The sequence below is a fragment of the Epinephelus lanceolatus genome, chromosome 21, assembly GCF_041903045.1.
Source record: "Epinephelus lanceolatus isolate andai-2023 chromosome 21, ASM4190304v1, whole genome shotgun sequence".
Classification (NCBI taxonomy): Eukaryota; Metazoa; Chordata; class Actinopteri; order Perciformes; family Serranidae; genus Epinephelus; species Epinephelus lanceolatus.
Genome location: NC_135754.1, coordinates 9,297,756 through 9,319,754, shown reverse-complemented (window position 1 = coordinate 9,319,754; position 21,999 = coordinate 9,297,756). Strand labels below are relative to the sequence as shown.

The window sequence follows — 21,999 nt, the reverse complement described above, 5'->3', positions numbered from 1 at the left end:
AGATAATTTCATTTTAGCAAAGGCAGGATATTGATCGAATAAGTCAATATAATCCTCAAAACCCTGACATGGTCACACTGTCAAACTTCTCATTTCACTAAGAAACATCCTTTACACTTTAAAATCTGAAAATGTGACACAACAAAGTCTTCCTCTGGAAATCCAAGTTCCTGAGCAATAAAACACACCTGTAAGGCCTCTATACACTGGGGGTGTGACGCATGAACAACACAAATATTTGGCATCAAAACTGTTCATACCAACAGCCATTGTCATGACTGTAGACTGTATATAAAGATGGACGACATGTCTCCACTTCCCCCCACTGTACTGGAAATGAAGACAAAATATTCTGGATAGGGTTGCTGCCATCTTGCTCTGGTGATGTCATTTGGAGCCGGAGAGTAGCAATCTCTGCCGATACCAAGTTCCTGTCCATACACCCGTGTGACCAATCCTAAGCAGTGCCACTGATAGTGAACATATCCATTGGCACATAGCTGTCAATCATAACTTCAATCCCCCTTTTTTTAAACAGAAAATTGCTAGTTATAACCAAAATGATCAGAAAAATGAACACTTGAACACACATCAGGTTGAGGGTTTAGCTTGGCCCATGTCCAATTCACTGACTGGAAAGGGCTGGGTTTAGGCAGTCACCAGGGGGCAGTCAAGATATTTTGACTTCACCTTTGAGGAGCGGTCATGTCGCCCACCTTTAGTCTATGGTCGTGACGTTGTGATGTAACATCCGCTCTCCCAATGGGTTTAATTAATGCCTTTAATTGCAGTATGAAAGCTCAGGAAAGTCTACCTCATTTGGGGAAAAAAAATTGTCCTTTTTTCACCCTGTTATATTTGTGTTCTGTATTAAAGCACTAATGACAAAAATAGTAATTCTAAAAAATATATTGATGTACAATGGCTTTTATTCACTTTAATAATTCAGAGGTTTTGCTCTTACAGCCATACTTGCTATGGCCAGTAGCTTATGGTTGCTAATGTAAGCTAGCCAAGTTAGCAAACCTAAGAGCAATGTGCTATGTGACTGTTGTTAAAAGCCTAAGTCTTCACAACTCCTCTCTACTTGTGCTACTGTTACACAGTTTTACCCTTTATAATTAACCCTTAACTACTAAATATGGCTTCTGTAGCCTTCAGTCAACAAAGGATAGTCTCACTTTAAAGGGCAAAAAAGTAGCATTGCGATGATCTACTGTGATTTTGTCAACCCCGATTCGATTTCCAATTAGGTCCAAGCTTAGATTAAAAGGCAAAAATGCCCCAAGAATACTTTAACCTTAAACCAATTGATTATTTGGTCAGCACAACAAGCTGTAAACACAACACTGACATATTATCAGCTCTTAACCCTCTGAAGCCCAGCATAGACACACTTTTGTGTTTTTAGGTGGGGACCGGGGATGTTCGGGGTGAGATAGCAGGTCAACAGTATATGCCCCATACAAGTAGCATACATCATGTGAAAGCTGGGAACCTGATGATTAATTTGAGATGAGCTCAGCCCATTGTTTCAGGTTTTTCTAGTCATAAATCTAAAAAACAAAAAAAAACCAAAAAACCCCATTGTGTTGGTTTGACGTCTCTTCCACCCATTCACATTACACATCGTCATATAATTGTTAATTGTTAATTTAAAAAGCAGAAAATATCCAACATGTTTTAGTTGTTACTTTCTGCAATATACATAAAGATTTATGCAGCTGCACTTGGTTAGAGGTCACAAAATGTTGGAATAAAAAGAAATGAAGATAAGTGAACCTGTCTTCAAAGGGGTGCAGGGTTTAATAAAACACTGCAGGAAAGCTAAGAGCCTGTAGATTGTTATAGCAATCTATTTATTTTGGCCTGAATTTGAATTATACTTGTTCATCTTCTAAGGAAAGAAACAACCAGATGAGAAAGTGCTACATGAGTTGCCATAACGTAAAATTGAAAAGGGTAATAAAGAAGTCTCTGCTTTGTCCTGCAGGTGGAAATTCTCAGCTCAAGATATGAACAAAGCCCACATGGCGAGTGTGAAAGAGTGAAGTCACCTCTCCGAATGCTGTTTGAGCTTTGAAGTCTGCCGCAAAGAACAAGATCTAATAAATCTACCCAAGCTCTTTTAGTGTAAGTCAAATAACCAAAAGAAAATGAATGCTGTCTGTGGCAGCTTTCATTATACAGCAGGCTCACATGAGCAATGCTTTTTCGCCACCTCTGTCAGTTCAGTATGCAAGAACCCAATTTCTTCCCTTATAAAACTGTTTTTTCATTCTTTTCTTGGTAGTAAGCAAACAAAGAGTGGCACATATTCATCTCCTCTTACATTTAATCCCCCCCACTACTGAGCATGTGATGTTACACATATCAGATTAATATCCAATGACCACATCTGGGACTTTAACAGAGCTTGTGTGCGGCTACAAAGCCAGAGAGAAGAGAAAAGGATCTCACAGCTTTGTGAAGAGAAGGGGGTAAAATGTCGATGTGAACTGACTTCACTAAAAAATTTGCGTGAGTCATGCTAAAACATCTCGTTTCATTAGCTGTGTTTACCTACAGGTCCCAGACAGACAGACTCACAACAACAGGAAGAAACTTTCGCCACTCACCAGATCCATACTCTGGTGGAGAATAACAAATAGGTCATTGTTAAACACCACCTCCCCACAGCCAAAACTAACACTTACTTACTGAGCAGACACAGTGGGAGAATGAGGGATTCTGGACCTGCTCATGGTATTTCTTACAGTACTGGGAAAAAAACTTTTTTTCTGTTGAATAGTGATGCAGCCTGGTGAAAATTGAAACATATTTGAGCATTTGGTCATAGTCACACATTTCCTGTGCTGTGAGGAAAAAAAAAAAAAAGAAAAACAAGCCAGCCCTGCTCTGGTGGCCTTGGTGTGTCTCCAAGGCCCCCATGGTGTGTTAAGTTTGTGCTCAGGTCATCCATCACACGAGATCGTTGGTGGTGGAGGGACTCATCTCTTACACCTGCTGAGACTCAATCTGGAGACTGGAAGAACTCTCCATTGCGCCTGCAGCGTCCTGCAGCCCTCCAGCTATGATCTGACTGCATTTTATAGCACTTTGTTTATGGCACTGGGACGTGGTACTGAGCTAAACATCAACTGTAGCATTGTGATTAAAACAATTAACCTCAATATCTATACATACAGGGTTAAAGGAACAGCTCACCCCAGAATAAACTAAACATATATTTCCTCTTACCTGTAGTGCTATTTGTCAGTGTTTTGGTGTGAGTTGCTGAGTGTCTGAGATATTGGCTGTAGAGATGTCTGCCTTATCTCCAATATAATGGAACTAGATGGTACTCAGCTTGTGGTCCTCAGAGTGCCAGGGGTGGGACCAAGTCATTGTTTTGCAAATCAAGTATGTTTCAAATCTTTGTACTCAAGTCCAAAGTCGAGACAAGACAATATACACTGCCTGGCCAAAAAAAAAGTCGCCACCTGGATTTAACTAAGCAAATAGGTATGAGCCTCCTATTGGATAATTACTGCATGGGCGATTATCTTTCAGCTGGCAACAAGTTATTTAACCCCAACTGGTGCAATGAGTTGCTTCTCATTTCCTAAACAACCATGTCGAAAGACACATCCCGTGGTCGTGGAAAAGATGTTAGTCTGTTTGAGAAGGGTCAAATCATTGGCATGCATCAAGCAGAGAAAACATCTAAGGAGGTTGCAGAAACTACTAAAATTGGGTTAAGAACTGTCCAACGCATTATTAAAAACTGGAAGGATAGTGGGGACCCATCGTCTTCGAGGAAGAAATGTGGCCGGAAAAAAATCCTCAATGATCGTGATCGGCGATCACTTAAACGTTTGGTGAGATCAAATCGAAGAAAAACAACAGTAGAACTCAGGGCTATGTTTAATAGTGAAAGTAAGAGCATTTCCACACGCACAATGCGAAGGGAACTCAAGGGATTGGGACTGAACAGCTGTGTAGCCTTAAGAAAACCACTAATCAGTGAGGCTAACCGGAAAAAAAGGCTTCAATTTGCTAGGGAGCATAAAGATTGGATTCTGGAGCAATGGAAGAAGGTCATGTGGTCTGATGAGTCCAGATTTACCCTGTTCCAGAGTGATGGGCGCATCAGGGTAAGAAGAGAGGCAGATGAAGTGATGCACCCATCATGCCTAGTGCCTACTGTACAAGCCTGTGGGGGCAGTGTTATGATCTGGGGTTGCTGCAGTTGGTCAGGTCTACGTTCAGCAACAGTATGTGCTCAAAGAATGAGGTCAGCTGACTACCTGAATATACTGAATGACCAGGTTATTCCATCAATGGATTTTTTCTTCCCTGATGGCACGGGCATATTCCAAGATGACAATGCCAGGATTCATCGGGCTCAAATTGTGAAAGACTGGTTCAGGGAGCATGAGACATCATTTTCACACATGGATTGGCCACCACAGAGTCCAGACCTTAACCCCATTGAGAATCTTTGGGATGTGCTGGAGAAGGCTTTGCGCAGCGGTCAGACTCTACCATCATCAATGCAAGATCTTGGTGAAAAATTAATGCAACACTGGATGGAAATAAATCTTGTAACATTGCAGAAGCTTATCAAAACAATGCCACAGCGAATATGTGCCGTAATCAAAGCTAAAGACGGCAGTCCAATGAAATATTAGAGTGTATGACCTTTTTTTTGGTGGTGACTTTTTTTTTGGCCAGGCAGTGTATTACATTACAAAAAAACATGAATGCTATTTAAATCTTATTTGCTGAAACATGTTTGTTAAAACCTATTTAACTATTAAGCTAACGTTAGCTAAACATTAGCTCGTTAACTATGTTAATAGGCTGTTGGTCTTGACTTTGCATACTTCATGAAGCTTCAAATGTTGAACAAAGGTGGAAATTGTCGTGTCTTTGTAGTTTTTGACCCACACTTTTTGCGTACTGTTATTCTTGTTTTTGTTTTGTTTTTTTTTGACCACCGCATAGTTTTTGTATGCGAACAAAGTAATCTTTGGAATGAATGGTGTTCACCTCAGCTAGCTCAGCTGAGCTAGCAGAAAATGCATGCTTCCTGTCATGTGGTGATATGGTTAGCGGGTGTGGTTTGTTAGAAGGAAATAGTTCCTACACGAAACTGCTCGCAATGAGGTCTGTGGATTATCTTGAATAACATTGCTGTTGACTTTCTCAAATGTATTTTTTTGGCGCTTTAAGCCACACAAGCCATGTACCGTCTAGTTCCATAACATTCAAGAGAAGGCAGACATCTCTATGGCCACTCCAACATTCAGCAACTCACACCAAAACAATCTAAACAGCACTACAGTCAGGAGACAAAAAGGGTATTTTTGATTTTGGGGTGAACTGTCCCTTTAATGTATACATTAACTATTTTCTTTAGACACCTGCAGAGTTCATTGGGAAAAGAGGTGATGCTATGAATACAAAAAAGGAAATTAACGACAAGAATGACTATAAGAGGCTGATGAAACACTCCCGCTCTGCTCCTCTTCTCTTTGTATTCTATACATCCTCTTAGAGCAAATGTTCTCACTGGGGATATAGCAGGCTGTTCAAGGCCACTCTGATGTTGCCGTAATGTATAATGTACTTTGAAGCATATATGTTCATTTTAGCTCAGCGAAGAAGGAGGAGAGGAATGTGTCCATTTTTTCATTTCTGCTATGAAGATCTAGTGAGGAACATGACTTGGACAACAGACTTTTTAAATGAATTATTATTGATTCAGACCAATCATATATGCCTCTGAAATTATATTGACTCCCCTCCCCTGCTGTTTCCTCTAGAGAGCCTGTAAGTAGCAAGCAGCTCTCTTTAAATCAGCCTTCAAATGCAACATTTACAGATATGACAAACACCATTCGAGTGGGTTTTTTTGAGTCAGGATATACTTTATGTCTCAGCTCCCCCCTCCAAAGAACAGCCTGTCTTCTCTCCTCCTCCCCTGCCCTGCCACCTCCCTTCCAACAGTACAATTCATATGTCATTGTATTTATTGTGCAAACACACAGTGCGGGAGCCCATGTTAGGTAAGAGCAGGCTGTGGCGTCAGACACCTTAGGCCTGACAGGGAAGAGCTTAAGCCTTGCACTGTACAGCTGCTGAAAACAAGAGGCCAGCATGCAGGCACCGGAGAGATGCCTGGATCCATTGTATAACAATGCATTTTCACAGCCCACGGGCCTTATAATGGAGAGAATTTTATCACAGGTACACAGTGGGAAAATAATGTCAATATTTATGCAGATGGCAATTATGAGATTCCGTCTGTTCTGTTTAAAAGAGGTGGAAATTGTGCTGTATCATAGAACACTGCTCTCTCTCTCAGTAAGGGGAGGCTTTTAGGTTTAGATCCACAGCTACAGCTGGCTCAGGGAACATCAAAATGTCATTGGTGAGGAGCAGGAACACAACCAGTGACAGGTGTGTCCCTCCGCCACAGTGACTATCTAGCTCTGTTTAACCCTGTAGTGGGAAGAGCAGAGGCAAATGAGGTTTCATTTCAATGTTGACTCTGGCTGGCAACAGTAATAATACAGACTACTGAGCGTTATCATCACAATAGACTCCTTGTTCAGCCATAGGCTTCATGCATGACTGAGCACAACCTCTGAGCACAGAGGACCTTTTAAGGCTTGGCATCACATAAACAGACATGTCCAGACATGACAGTCTTTTACCCTTCAACCATGTTAGCGTTAGAATTTTTTTCAGTGGTGCTACAAGAATTATATTTTGCCCCAAATTGGGTTTTCAAATGATATTTTAGCCAAAACCTGCTCGCAAAAAATAGTCCGGAGCACATGAAAGGCAAACCACTACCGTAAATAGAACCCTGCGGTTGATTGAGCACAAAGTCCTCCAATCACAGCGGTGGTGGCGGTGGTTGTCGATGACGCCGCCGCTCTTGGCCAATAGAAACACGTTACTGGGTGTTGACCTCTGTGAGCCGCATCACCACCTCCTCCATGTCCGTGGCGGAGGACTACTATATAAACAAATCAGCCCAAGTTTTAAAGGGCAGAGTTGTAAAAACTCCCAGGCTGTGGGGAGTTCGCTTGCTAGCCTGTGAAACGGAATTTCTAAACCCCACAGAAGAAAAATCGCCTGGAGCATTATAAAGACACAGCGACGGCAACTTCATTTTGTATCTCCTTTAGAAAGAAACACTAGGCTGTAACGAGCAAAGCGTTTGCTGGAGCGGACTCTGGGTAATGCAAGGAGGATCTGCTGTGAATTTCCATGTAAGTAAATATTAACTTAATGTCGACATTACATTATTTTTTGTTTTCTGAAATAGGTGTGCATTATTTTGTTGATACCTCACGCTGTCACTCAGTGGTGTTTTTGAACATTAGTCTTACAGTCGAATATTCAGGCTGTAGCTTTAGCTAATTCAAATGTTACGTAGCTTGCTATCCTTCAACACGGTCGTTAGTCCTGATTAAAAGCGAATTTTCTGCTCTTCCGTTTGTTAACAGCAACGTTGCCGTAACGTTATTCTGTCCGTGTCCGTACGTTATATCTTTGACTTGCTTAACACTATGTCACCATGAGGTAACACTGATAACCAGCCGGTCGAGCTAAACATTAACAGTATCTGGCTTCAAGATAGCTAGCAGGCTACATTTCTGTTCACACCCTTCATTAAGTTGGCCAGCTAATGCTAGTTGCTCGGCTATATCAGAGCCGAACGTGACCAGAAAGCAAGTCGTGGTTGTAGCGTTAACTATTTATTGTCACTGTCGTCACGCAATTGAACGAGTGTCTTTTTCTCTGCTGCAGAAAGGGGCTTTATGGTCGTGGTTAGACTTTGAATGTTGATTATGTAACAGCAGTTCTCGTCGCGAGCTCTACGTGCTCCTCTCACCCACTGTAGCTCCGTCGGTGCACGGGGAAAGCACTAGAATAGCCTTGTTAGATTAATAAACATTCTCTCACATCGACGCACGAGGCAGGAGTTTTGCCTGAACATGTCCGTGTGCCAAAATGAGGCAATCGAAAATCTTTCTGACTTGACACCTGCCATCAGATCCCCCGCCCTCCGCAGAGGTCAACCGTGCTTGCGTATTTCTGTCACACTAGACCGCTGGGGAACACACACTGCTGACACTGTCTCTGAGTCAGTGGCCTCTGTTTATTTATAGCTGTTTCTATTGTACAGCTGAGATACAGCACTGCTGTGGGGAGGAGGGAGTGGATGGTGAATAGGGAGTAATAGGAGCGAATACAGATGAAATGTCATTGATCATAATGGTGCTTAATTTGATATTTAATTTGATTTTGGCTTATACAAACAGCTTCATATACTTAATGCTTTTCTGTTTTTGCTCCCTTTCAGGATCCTAAACCTCACCCTGTTGCAGGAAGGATATTCATTTTGGCAACAAGCACTCAATCAGAGTTTTTTCATCAAACTGATCGCTGCTGCCGTGGAGGTTTTTGCAAGGCTTGGAAAAAGCAACTCTGTGACAGAAAAAGAATCACCCTTGCCACTGAAGCAGCTATGCAGCTTGAAATTCAAGTAGCACTCAACTTTATTATTTCTTATTTATACAACAAACTCCCTCGACGACGTGTGAATATCTTCGGCGAAGAGCTCGAGAGGCAGCTGAAGAAAAAATATGAAGGCCACTGGTATCCGGATAAGCCATACAAAGGTTCAGGGTTCAGGTGCATCCATGTAGGGGAGAAGGTGGACCCTGTGGTGGAGCAGGCAGCCAAAGAGAGCGGGCTGGACATTGAAGACGTCCGGAATAATCTCCCTCAGGACCTTAGTGTGTGGATCGACCCATTTGAGGTTTCCTACCAGATTGGGGAGAAAGGACCGGTCAAGGTGCTATATGTGGATGATAACAATGAGAACGGGTCAGAGCTGGACAAAGAGATCAAGAACAGCTTTAATCCTGAGGCCCAGGTCTTCATGCCAATCAGCGACCCTGTTGGGGCTTCCTCAGAGTCCAGCTCCCCATCCCCTCCTTTCGGGCAGTCAGCTGCCGTGAGCCCCTCGTTCATGCCACGCTCCACCCAGCCCTTAACCTTCACCACTGCCACCTTTGCTGCCACCAAATTCGGCTCCACTAAGATGAAGAGCAGTGGCCGAGGCAACAACAACGGCAACAGCGGCAGTAGCAGCAAGGTGGCCCGCACCTCCCCTACCAATAACTTGGGTCTGAATGTCAACACCCTACTGAAGCAGAAAGCCATCTCCACCTCCATGCACTCACTGTACGGGCTGGGTCTGGGTCAGCAGCAGCAGCAGCAGCAGCAGCAACAACAACAGAAGGCCTCTGCTCTCTCCCCTAATGCCAAGGAGTTTGTGTTCCCTAGCCTCCAGGGACAGGCCAGCCCTGGAGCCGTGTTCCCCGGGGAGGGCTCCCTGGGTCTCGGTCCCCTGCAGTACAACAATGCCTTTGACGTATTTGCGGCCTATGGAAGCCTCAACGACAAGTCCCTTATGGATGGCCTCAATTTCAGTCTGAGCAACATGCAGTATTCTAACCAGCAATTCCAGCCAGTCATGGCTAACTAAACTCATCATCAAGATGTTATTTATGAATGATGGTGGCTCAAAGAGAAGGAAAAACAAAAACGCACACTTAGAAACTGGACTTTCAAGGATATAGTGTCTAGTCAGTCAAGCGCATGTGCCCAAGGGTGTTTTTACCGTGCCCCCTTGAGTTTGTTTCTACTAAAAGCTTGTTGTACAAACACATCCAAGCTTGGTTACTTCAATTCAACATGCATCATTGTTTTTGTTTTTCTTTTTCCTTTATGCCAACCAAGCACAAAATTTTTTACCATGTTGAGAAAATACTCCAAAAAAATGTAAAAGGAAAAAAAAAACCACAAGCTTCAAGTTTTGGCCTCTTACAGTATTTTACAGGTGGTAAGACAAGGCTGATTTTTATGAATTGGCACTACTAAGTGGGGTTACTTGGTCTTTTTCTAATTGTATAATTTAATTTAGTACAGAGTTTGTAAGATATCAGAGTATATATTGTTTCTATGACATGGTGTTGCATTTATATCTTTTTACTACTCCAGTGATCTGTGATGGCTGCAGCAGCTTTTCCTTATTTTTTTTTTTCTTTTTTTAAAGATAATTGTTAAAGAAAACCATCTTTAAAAAAAAAAAAAAAATACATCAAATATTCTGAAGATTGTGTACAGAGTATTCCTTAGTGGTGGAATTCAAGTGTAGGAATATTTGCTTTTTTTTCTGAAAGATGAATTGTATTTTCTGTTAAGAGGTAAAAAAGATTTTGCTATACAATGGACAAAATGTAATCGTATGAATATTAATTTTGTACCTACATTGTGCAATACTTGATAAAAAAATACGGTATAACAAAGTATTTTGAGTCAGTGTCTTACATGTCAAGAGGGACTGAAATAGTTTATATTGTTAAGTTTGTATTAAATGCTTAAAAATTATATGCTTGTCTTTATTTTTTTTAATTTCATATTTGCACCCTGGTCTTTTTAATAAAATAAACTACAGTTGAACATGATCTGTTGGAAGCGGACTTATTTATTGCGTGTTTAAACACAACTGTGACTTTTTTTTTTTTTTTTTTTTTTTATTTTTTTTTTTTTTATATTTAACCAGTAGCAGACTTTGCCATTGGACAGTCCTCTGTCTGATTAGATAATAGTATTGATGGTCACATGCTAGGAGTATCCGCTCTGTGTCATGCGGGCAACTTGTTAAAATGAAGACTTGACTCTGCAATCTGTGTGGCAACATAAGGCTCGCAGCTTATGCACTGTAAACTTTGGCTCTGTTCAGGGTTGGAAGGTGGAGGTTACAGTCTCAGTAAGCCACGTGACATGATGGCTGTGAAGACAGGTGGAGAGCTATTTATGATGTGTCACTGTAGCAGTATGAACCATCACAGCTCATTCAGCCTGTCTGTTTATTTCAGGGCAGGTTTGTGTTGGTGTGCTGGTATGTTTACAGGCTTGAAAACATCAATTACAGTAACAGTACGGGAAAGTGTTGTAATCACACTGGTTGGCTATTATGGGCTTGGATGTTGTGAAGGAAAGAGTGGAGTAAAGAACAAGCCAAACATTCACCAAGGTTTAGACTTCCAACAGTGGAACTTGCCAAACACATCATCGCATTTGCAATTCTGTACGGCTCAAAGGTCTGAGGAGGAAATGGCTTGTGTGTTCTTATGCTCAAACAATTCCTCCTCCCTTCTTTGTCAAAGACTTGTTATGCACACAGAAGTGTCATTATGACTAAACAAACCCAGCCAGCTAAACACACCTAGAGCCTGTCAAGAAATACACGTGAATTTTCTTAAATGCCTGATCTAATGACAAAGACTGTGCCCTTGTCATTGTTGTGTTTTTACTTTCATTCTGTACATTTTCTAATGCTGTATTTTGGTTTACCACTTTATGAAAAAAAATCTAAATTAAGAACAGTGTAGTTACATTTCTGCAGTGGTGACAGAATGACTTGTATTTGACTAAAAATGGCAATACAACAATACAAAAATGTAAAAAATACTCCATTCAAAGTCACACTTAAACAGAATACAGACTTCTATGAGTTTAAAATAGCGAATGTACTCAAACTGCCTGTGTAGCTGATAGATTTTATATTATTATGAGGTAATAATACTGATCAAAGCATAAGAGACATTTTGATGTTGTAGCTGGTTGACATGGAGATAGATTTAACGTTTATACAGTTAGCCAGCTACAATGAATCTGAGGGTTTGAGAGATTATTAATGTGACATAATTAAATCTGAAAAAAGCTGATTATTTAAAGGAGCAGTATACAACATTCAAGTCATTAATACAGCTGCAAAACACTATTTGCGATGTGACAATATAGTGGAGTAATGGCATCCTGAGCAGATTTTGAAGTCACGTTCCCTGTGTGTGTGTTTTAATCTGAGTATATCCCACTGGCTGGCTAACCTCCGCTCTTCAATGTGCTCGTACGGCAGTCACTGCCAATAGCGCTGTCCTGACCCACAGCATCGTCACAGAAATGGAGCCAATCCTTCGGTTCCTCCCACATTAACATCATCAGCTCTGTCAGCACTGTGCTGTTAGCACTGTTAGCTGCTAGCTGCCTCCATGTTGAGAACTGTGTGCAGACAACCTGAATTAGACTTTGAATTACAGATATGCTCTGGATATTGTGTAGAGCTTCTCCATTTGTGAAATTTAACCAGAGTGTTGCCATTTAAAGGAATATTTAAACATTTTGGACAGGATTCTCAGTTGCTGGCTTGCCCAGAAAGGGGTTTCCATGTTTCCAGGGTTCTATGTTCCCCACTTACACAAAAATGGTTCTATGTTCCCCACTTACACAAAAAGGGTTCTATGTTTCCCGCTTGGTTGAGCGGGCAACATAGAACCCGGGAAACATAGAACCTTTTTTGTGTAAGCGGGGAACATAGAAACTTTTTTGCAGGGTTAAGTGGGGAACATAGAACCCGGGAAACATAGATACGCTCCTGCCAAGAAATGGAGTTGGAGTCAGCAGCAGGTTAGCTTAGCTTTGCATAAAGAGGGGAAACAGGAGAAACAGTTGGCTGGCTCTGTCCGAAGGTAACAGCACCTCCAAAGCTCAGTAATAGAGTGCCAGGGCTGACGTCAAAACCCGGAAGTTTAGCATCGCGCTGGTTCCCGGAAGAGAAAGTGAATGTGATTTTTGCATTGTGTTTTGGATTATGTCAGAAAATAAACTCTGTGGCTAACAAAAGTTTATGATACTTACAGGTTTTGTTCAGTGACATAATCTTCACATATGAACATCTTTCATACCGCATTTGAAGCTTAAATGCGATCACCAGAAGTAAAAAGCTAACATTAAGCTTTAACGGACTACATGACTACTCCACAGTCGCATGACTCTTGATGTCACCGCCACTAAGCTTTCAACTGATTTCGGCTGCTTTATTTTAAAAACATTGTATAATGGGGAAATCGGACTGTTTAAGCTAAATAAGAAGCTGTAATGGTGGACTAGCAGCACTCTCGCCTGTTTGGGGGTGATGACGTTTAATGTCCCCGACAGGGTTTGTAGTCGTATTGAGCAACTTGTTAGCAACCACCTTTTTCACGACACGTAAAAGCTTCAAAATTCACAAGTAGGGTATTTACTGACGTGTTTTATGTCATAAAACAAAACCTGAAACTCGCTTAAGCTTTTGTTAACCAAAGACCTTATTTGAGGCATTTTACCAAATTCCCATTCAAAACCGTATTGACTTTTAGACGAGAGAACCGGAAGTGCTAAAAGCGCTAACGGAGTTCCGGGTTTACTGGCACACTCTTGAAATTTTGTTTTTTTTTTAGATGCACAAAAGTTATACCATGTGTTTGAGTTTGAGTTTTTGTACAAACTCAACAGATGTGATGAAAGGTATCTCTCTTTTTTTCTTTAATATTTGGGCTATAAACTGTCATTTAAATGAAGCCATGTAATTGGTTTAGAGGGGAAATGCCTTTTTGGTGAACCTGTAAACAATTCCTAGGTCCTGTTTAGACCTGATAACAAGACCTAAGGACAAGTGTAAACAACCACTAAGACGCATTGTGATCCGATCACTCAAACCACTTGCCAAGGTGAAGTGATCTGGGACGCATGTGACCACATATCTCTTGTAGTGTAAACACTAATGCGAGGATGAAGTGTTGCGTGACCATCCATTGTTTTGCTCTATGGAAGGAGACATGTTGAATTCTGCTGACAGTAATATCTCCTGTTGCACACATTACCGCTAATGTGAGCAAGCATGCTACAGAGCAGCTAGCAATAGTGTGGACGTACAGTACGAAATACAGTGCTGGAGTAAATGTATTTAGTTATTTAGCACCACTGCATTTCTGTATCATCATGTAGGTGTAGACAGTCATGGCTAAGGCCTTAGAAGTGTGTGTGTTGCAGCCTGTAGAAGTTAAAACACTTAATATGGCCTGGAAGTATACATCTACTTCTGAATTCTGTTTGCGGTAATCTAAATCTCAGTTTAGATTGGTGTGGCAAATAAATTGCTCAGAATCCCAGACGTTGCAAATGAATTCCTCTGGTGCTCAGGGGAGTAGCTGGCAGAGGATTAGATGGAAAAGCGATTTTTGCGAGTTGCGTTCCACCCTTGTAAGACACGGTTGCATTTAAAACATTCCTAGTTGATGCTGTGAATAATGCCAATGCCTTTGTGCATAAGGACACCAGTCTTTGCTTTCATAACTGGTTTCTTGTCAGGTAGCACACCCTTTGTAGTTAATTGTCCACAGCCTACACCTGTGCAGATTTACTTTGGATGTATTAAAGTGAATGTAATGTCAGTATGGTATGGTGGTACTAAGGTGCATATCCAGGCAGTTGCTATTTCTGGAACTTAACTTCCCAAACCAAAGTCCATTTCACATTGTGTGCACTGCTGTAATTAACTGGGTCGGTCTGTACCAGATAAAACTATTTTAGTCCTCATCCCAAATTGTCACTTTTCAATAGAAGTCTTGCAAGCCTTGCAGTCCGAGTGGAAAACTATATTAGAAGCACTCACACATATTCACACACAGACACACACAGTTCCACATGACCACCTCAGCTCTCTGGGATAAACAGGCCCACAGATGGTCTGGTGTCACACCAGCTGGGAGACTCCCAGGGTGTGGGGTGTTGCCTTGCTGTGACTCCATCTTGTCTGTTCCAGAGTGTGCTCTCCCCTTGCTTCAGAGAGATACATTCCTGACATGAGCTTCACGTATTACACACAGGACCTTATCATACCGTATCTCTCATACGCCCAGTAGTGTTAGTGTGCTAAACAGGCAGGACTTGTGTTTGTTCTGAAGGTTGTTTCTCAGCCAAGGCGAGTGCTGTGTTTAAAGCTGCAAAGAATATCTATGGAAGTAAAGACATGCCATAATAACTTGAATTTTATAGATAGCTCATTGTGAAATTTAATCACAGTGCTAAGATTTAAGTTAAACATTCTTCGAGAGTTAGATGAGAAGATTCCACTCTTATGTCTGTACAGCCTGGTCTCTCTCCCAACCTGTTAAATACCAACACTTGGTCAGTGGCCTTCGGCATCAGACACAGAGGCACAAAGGCACCCTTTAGAGGTGGTAAAACATGCACCGGGCGGTGGCATTTTTTGACATTTAGGGCAACAACTAAAGCATAAGAAGCAAGATAGTCTGTATGGGGTGGGTGGGAGGGAAGTTGGATTGGTCAAATAAACTCTTTCATTCAGGAGACTGTAGTTTGTCTACCATGTGAAACCAAAAGCATATCAAATTATTTTAATAACAACAGTATACTAGTATGTGTATCATGCTATGCTAGTGTATGTCATGTGAAACATGGCATGTGACATTACCTTATGGTGCGTTCGTTTTGTACTTGGAAGTCGGAAGTCGGAAGTGGGAATGACGTCACCTCTGAGTTGACAACAGTTTTTGCATTCTAGTTGACAACAGTGGACAAGTCAGAAAAAAACATGGACGCCCGCAAGAAAGCCTTTGTTGCCCTTGCACTTTCAGAGTATAGACAGCTTCAAAACCATCATGCACTCCAACTGATGAACGCTGCAGATGAGGCTGACCAAATGTAAAACAAATAAGATAAAATTGCTATAAACAGTACTTTAGCAGAGTGTTTTCTCACTATGTGTCTGACTGGCAGCCATCTTGAATCGAAAAGTAAGTCGGGGTTGATGCGGTTGCTCCGAGCTTTAAACAAGCTCTAAACCTAACCATATATCTTGTTGCTTAAACTCAATAGCTTAATAAGTAATTTTTTACCTACTTTGTTTATTTTGAAAAGAGACTGTATGCATTTTTACCGTTTTTTTCCCCCCCGTTAAAGGGTTTTTTTTGGGGAGTTTTTCCTTATCCGCCGTGAGGGTCAGGCAAATTGTGATTTGTGATATTGGGCTTTATAAATAAAATTGATTGATTGATTGATTGATTGACTGATTGATTAACAAGCAGAAACTGTACATTTCCTGTGAATACAAAAGTTTATTTTGAAAAGACACAATGCATGTAACAAGTGTATATGGACATGCTGTTCCTGTGCATCCAAAACTGACCCAGGAGGGTACCTAGAGCGTCATATTTTGACACCAAGGTCCACTGCAACAAGCGTCAGTATATGGCTTGTTGGGAGTGAGAATGGGTGGGTTTGTATGATAAATATGAAGCTTCAGTTAGCATCCAGTTAGCTTAGCTTAGCTTAAAAAAAAACGGCCTAGCCTGGCTCTGTTTAGAGGTTACAGAATTCTCCCACCAGCACATCTAGAGCTAGCAAGGAAAGACAGTAATTATTAGAATTTTAAAAATAACTGAATATTTAATTGCAGAATTTAACAACAGTGTTTCCATTTGAAGGAATCGATTTTGTAAAGTATGCTTCATCACTTTCTTTCCAAGAAATGGATGAGAAGAACAATGCCACTCTCATTTCTGAAAAAGAAATAAGAGTGAGCAGCCGGTTAGCTTAGCGTAGCATAGGGCAGAGCATATTGAAATCATGATATGAGACTAGGTATTGTCTTAGATTTTGGATATCATAATATTCTAAGTGTTGTCTTTTCCTGGTATTAATGGCTGCATTACAGTAAAGTGATGTAATTTTCTGAACTTACCAGACTCTTCTAGCTGTTCAATTATTTTCCTTTACCCACTCAGTCATTATATTCACATTACTGACGATTATAAATCAAAAAATGTAACTGTAAATATTTTGTGAGAATACCAGTAGTAAACCCTATATATATTTTTTACAATATCATTATTGAGGTATTTAGTCAAAAAATGTAATTTTTGATTTTCTCCACATTGACCAGGGCTAGTTTAGCATAAAGATTGGAAACAGGGAGAAACAGCCTGGCATTGTCTGAAGGTAACAAAATTTACTTATCAGTACCTCTGAAGCTCACTAATTAAGATCTTGTTGTTTTTTTAAAGTTGCATAATTACCTACTGGAAATTAAAGATAAAGTAATTTAAACCTCATGAATTTCGACAGATTGTTCACTTAAAGAAATATTTTAATGGAATAACTTTAGTATAATTTAAATGTCAGCAGGTATAGTCCAACATTTTAGAAATACACTTATTTCCTCTCTTGGAGGGAAGATTGATATCATGCTCATATCTGAACCCTAAATATGAAGCTGCATATAATTACTGAGGCAAACTGCTGTGGAAAGAATCCTGTTGCCTCATTGGCAGACTTTTTTTTTCACTTGTTCAAACAAGTGCACATTTTAAGCCTCAATTTGAAGATCCAAATGGCTGATATGCTGTAAACACAGTGTTTACAAGGCAAAGGGCAGGCCAGAGTGAGTCATCCTAAAGTGCAGATGATACATTTCAATTGTGTTTTAAGACAGTGCTGCATATCACAAGGCTTTCAGCAAGGACAGATGGGTCCAAGTATTTCAGCATGATGCCAGGGAACACAGAGGAGCTGGGAGGGAAATCCAGCATGTTTTGGATTGTAGTTGATACCAGATGAGGATTTTGGATCAGTAGGCCAGAGGTGAAACACGTAGTATAGCATAGAATCATGGAAGAAAATGACATCTTGTCGTAAAATGTCAAAAGGTGCTGGTATAGGTTTTGACCTTGATCAACACTCACACTTCTATATTAAGCCTCTGATCAGAGCTGAACGTTAGGAAGTGAGGTTAGCACCTGTTCCTGGTTATTGAGTGTGGCATGTACAGTATGGCCAGTGACATTTCTGAAGCTCGTGGGCCAGAGATACTGCCACACGAGCGGGAAGCACATCTGCAATTTAAGGTAGCTCAACATTTCACTTGATTGAAAGAGAAAAAAAGAGGACCAGAGAGAGGGGAAAGATAAAGAGGATAAAAAAAAGCCCCATCCAGTCTGTGTTATTCGCTGATAAACCCGGAGCTGAGACTTTAATGAATACAGGCTGTGCTGTGTTTGGCCAGAGCAGAACCTCAGTCAGTCGCTGCTTTCAAGTGCTGCCAAGTCATTTTAGTGGGGATCATCCATTCGACCCTATTCTTATTCCAAGCCAGACAATAATTCAACCTAAAAGCACCACATCTCAGCAATATGGAGTCATAATCCATATTTCATTGTGGCTCTATAAGCTTGAGAAGAAAAGAAAGAGCTGGATGTATTGTTGCTGTTGCACTCTCTCTCTGTCTCTCTCTGTCTCTCACTCTCTGTCTCTCTCTCTCTCTCCTCCTCTGCCTCTCTGTCTCTGTTTGTTTTGGTTTGAAGGCGCAGTTGAAGGTTACAGTACCGAAAGGGTGTTGCACACTTCAATAGGTTTAAAAATAGACCTTGCAGGGTTTCTGCGTCATCGTAGGAGAATCCTCGCCGCTCATACTACCCCTCCTCCCTCCTCCTCCCACCAGCCAACCATGCTTGACTTCACAGCAGGGACTACGACTATGCAAATAAGGCATGGAAGAATTCTTTCCTCTAGCACCTGCATCATAACCTGCGCTGACGTAACGCCTAAAGAGGAACGAATACCCTTTTGAGGAACCTGGGTGGGTCCTGCTCTAGAGTTATGTAGGTACCCTGCCCTCTCAAGTCAGAGGCATGAAGAGAAGCTGGAAAAGCAGGCATGTCTGCAGGAAGAAAAGTGTGAAAATAAAAAAGACAAAGGAGTGAGATACACAGATGTTTTTTGCCAACTACACTGATGGCAGACCATGTAGCCATGACAACACATTTCCTTCACCTTTTCATTCTGATAATGGCTTGCTGAAGCAGAAAGGAGTGCACTAGCTGTTGAATTAGGTCTGGGCAATTCACCAAAGGCAAATAAATGCACTGAAAATGTTTTGCCTTCACAGGTATAACCTTGTTTATTGTGTAGAGGGGTTGTGCAAGCAATTAAGGGTCTCTCAGGTATTGGCTCCTATTATTATTAGATATTATTAAATAGTTTATATATTATATATAAAGATAATTAGTGGGGAAGTGGCAGTTTCAGGAGTTTCCACAGATCTCTCTACTGCAGCTAGATGTTTGAGCTGTGAGACATCAGTTTCTTTTATTCATGTAGCTACATGCTAACATCAGGGAAACATGTTACCTCAGTTGCTGATTCTTAATTATTTTGGATCATATTCCTGTTGGAACATGCTTGGTTATGTTCAGAAGCTTACATTGGAGATTTTTTATGACAGAAAGTGCTGCTATTCTCCGCTACAGTCATTTCTCCGGCTGCAATAAAGGTGTAGAGATGGCAAGATATGGAAGACCTTGAAGTACTGACCAATCAGAGCAGACTGGGCTTTTTTGGTAGACTGGGTTAAAGAGATGGGCGCAAAAACAGAGTGTTTTGGTCAATTTGTGAATACAGGTGTTTCAGTACAGACTGTTTGAAGAAAATTAATTGTTTTTTGACCATAGAAGACAGACAAAATACAAGTATGAACCTGAAAATGAACATAATGGATCCCTTCTAATCTGAAAAAAAAAAGACTTGATGCTCCTGTCAGGTGGCATTAATAGTACCTTTACAAGAATTCATGTAAATCAAACACTGACATATTGAGAAAGTCAAAGTCAGGGACAGAGGATACAAAAAGTTTAGCACTGATATTTTCATCATTAATTTACATCTGATTAACATCACAGATTGGACAAAAAACTCAGTTGCAGCCCCAGTTGTAACACATTTTCAATATGATGTACACCTATGAAAGTAATACAGTGTAACATTTTCAGATGATGTGATCTGTAACTTGGGTTAACTCACCTGTCAGCCTTTAAGAGATTTTAGAGACTGCTTCTGTGACATTTCAGCCACAGGATGGTGTCTATACTATTAAATATTCACTGAGGTCTTCTTGAGCTGAGGCGCATTTGTATGGTTTCTATGGCAGCCACAATCCAATGAGAGGTCTTCATCCTTGGTCCAAAATGTTGTACCCGAACCACAATGGACCCAGGAAATTCATTACAAAATCTAATATATATGCTCTACCCATTTTTGCCCAGTGCATATCCAAGAGGAGAAAGATGGGTGTCAGGACGATGTGTCGGAAGATGTGTCGGATTTCAGGTATTTTATGGACCTGACAATCCCAGTTATTAAAATTGCTACCAAAAAATGCCGTTCTAATGCTAAAAACGTTCATCATGTTAGACACAACATATTTTTCTTTCCCATCTTACTGTAAATAGTGTTAAATAATATTCCAGATGTCTATTTTTTATTTTACTTTATTTTATTGTCACTTATGTTGTTGTTGTTGTTGTTGTGCTGTAACGCCTTAATTTACCCAGCTTGGATCAACAAAGTACCTGAGGTTATGATCAGCGCAGATCATGGGTATTCTCGGATCTATTTGGGTGTCACACATAATGACAAACAATAGAGTGGGACCATACCATGACCCATTTGACCATAATAAAATGTGGACCCAAACCTCTACAGATCCTGGATTGGGTCTTTGGTCGAAGGGTTTGGGTAGACCTGTCAAGACTTCTAACTCCAGTTGGGCCTTGCTTGATGGTGTGTTGGAGACTGAGAGTAGGAGTTAATGGAGATTGGTTTGGTGTAATACATCTCTCTTTCACACCACTCCGATATCTCTCCCTCTCTATTCCCGACTCATCCAAACCCCATCATTCTCTCCAGAGCCTGGGAAGTTTCTCCTGTATTTGATGTTCTCCGTCTGTGTAATTTAATCTCAGTGATTCCCTGCAGCTCTCTCCGACCATAAACCTCTGCTCTAATAATAGGAAGCCCAGGCACAGTCTCCTCTCTAATCTCTGCCTCTCTGTGTGGATGTTTGTGTGTAACTGCTCTTGCCTCTGCACCATAGAGATAAGGCTGCATTTGTTTTGGCCAGGCTAACTTTCACTCACAAATTGCAGCAGTGATACAGAATCAGGAAAGAGGGAGCGAGGTAGGAACGGGTGGTTAATATAAGGAATACCAGACCCTTGAACCATTCATGTGTAGTGCTGTTGCTGTGCAGACTCTCTATTGTGTGTGCTTTCAGGAGACGGATACAGCACAAGTACATGGCACCAGTGTTAGGTGCAGCATTAAGGCATGAGAGAGGAATTTAAGTTAACTGATTAAACCATTAAGTAATGGTTCTGTTGGCTTTCAAAGCTCTGTCATATGTGTCCGGAGAGGCCTGCTTCCCACACTCAGCTGGGTAAGAATTAAAATGTGTCTTCCAAACAAAGTTTTCTCATGCTTTTTTTCTAGTTACATGGAACTTAAAACCGATACATCTCTTTGGATAAACAGCATCCATGATGAGCTGAAGGCCAGCATTTGATGAAAGCATCATCACATTGGGATTTTGGAAGGTTTGAATATCCTGCTCTCTTACTTGATGTTAAACCCCTACCCTGAACAGAGATTGTCTGCCTGTGAAGCTTTGGATTCAGCCACATGCCCAAGCTGTGTGTGCTGGGCTCTCAAATGATTTTTGGGGGATTGGGTGGCATCTTATTGCCTTTCTAAAATGTAAATCAAAAGAGCAAACAAAGCTAAAACTAAGCTAACAGTGTTTTTCTCTGTTGTGCCATAAACTGCAAACATTAGCTTACTGGCTATGTAACTAGCTTAAAATTTACAGTAAGCTTTACTTCCAAGGCCAGACAGCACTTACACTATTTCGTGGGGTTACAGGTTATGTAAGAATAAGGCCCCTCCAGCATGGACACATCCATCATCTGAGAGCCAAGATGCTACATGAGAGTTTGGCCTAATATTAGGCTAATATGTCCCGCCCTTTACTGGGTTTGAGAATTAAATACTTCAGCAACAAGGCAAGAGTTGTTTTTGGGGATACAGTTGCGTTTGTAAAATGTATCTGTTAGTTTCCAGTCTCAAATACTTTTCTCTTACACACATAAAATGTCGGGGAACAAAGCACAAGTCCAGCTTTTGTGTTGCTGTTCAAGTCTGTTTGCCTACAGCAAGCATCCAAACATGGTTGTATTTGAACCAAAATAACAC

At 41.0% G+C, this 21,999-nt stretch overlaps 1 protein-coding gene across 1 annotated transcript; it reads left to right on the top strand.

Moving 5' to 3' along the window:
• Positions 1 to 7,030: 7,030 nt before the first annotated feature.
• On the top strand, positions 7,031 to 10,538 carry LOC117247664 (protein Tob1-like). Its single transcript, XM_033612264.2, has 2 exons — positions 7,031 to 7,268; positions 8,366 to 10,538. The coding sequence occupies exons 1-2, from the start codon at positions 7,239 to 7,241 to the stop codon at positions 9,554 to 9,556; spliced, it is 1,221 nt and encodes a 406-aa protein (XP_033468155.1). The 5' UTR covers positions 7,031 to 7,238; the 3' UTR covers positions 9,557 to 10,538.
• Positions 10,539 to 21,999: the final 11,461 nt, after the last annotated feature.

Excerpts from the sequence above, each read along its gene's own strand:
- LOC117247664 (XM_033612264.2), top strand. The coding sequence starts at position 7,239 with ATGCAAGGAGGATCTGCTGTGAATTTCCAT. Across the intron at positions 7,269-8,365 it reads GATCTGCTGTGAATTTCCAT|GATCCTAAACCTCACCCTGT; the intron begins GTAAGTAAATAT and ends GCTCCCTTTCAG.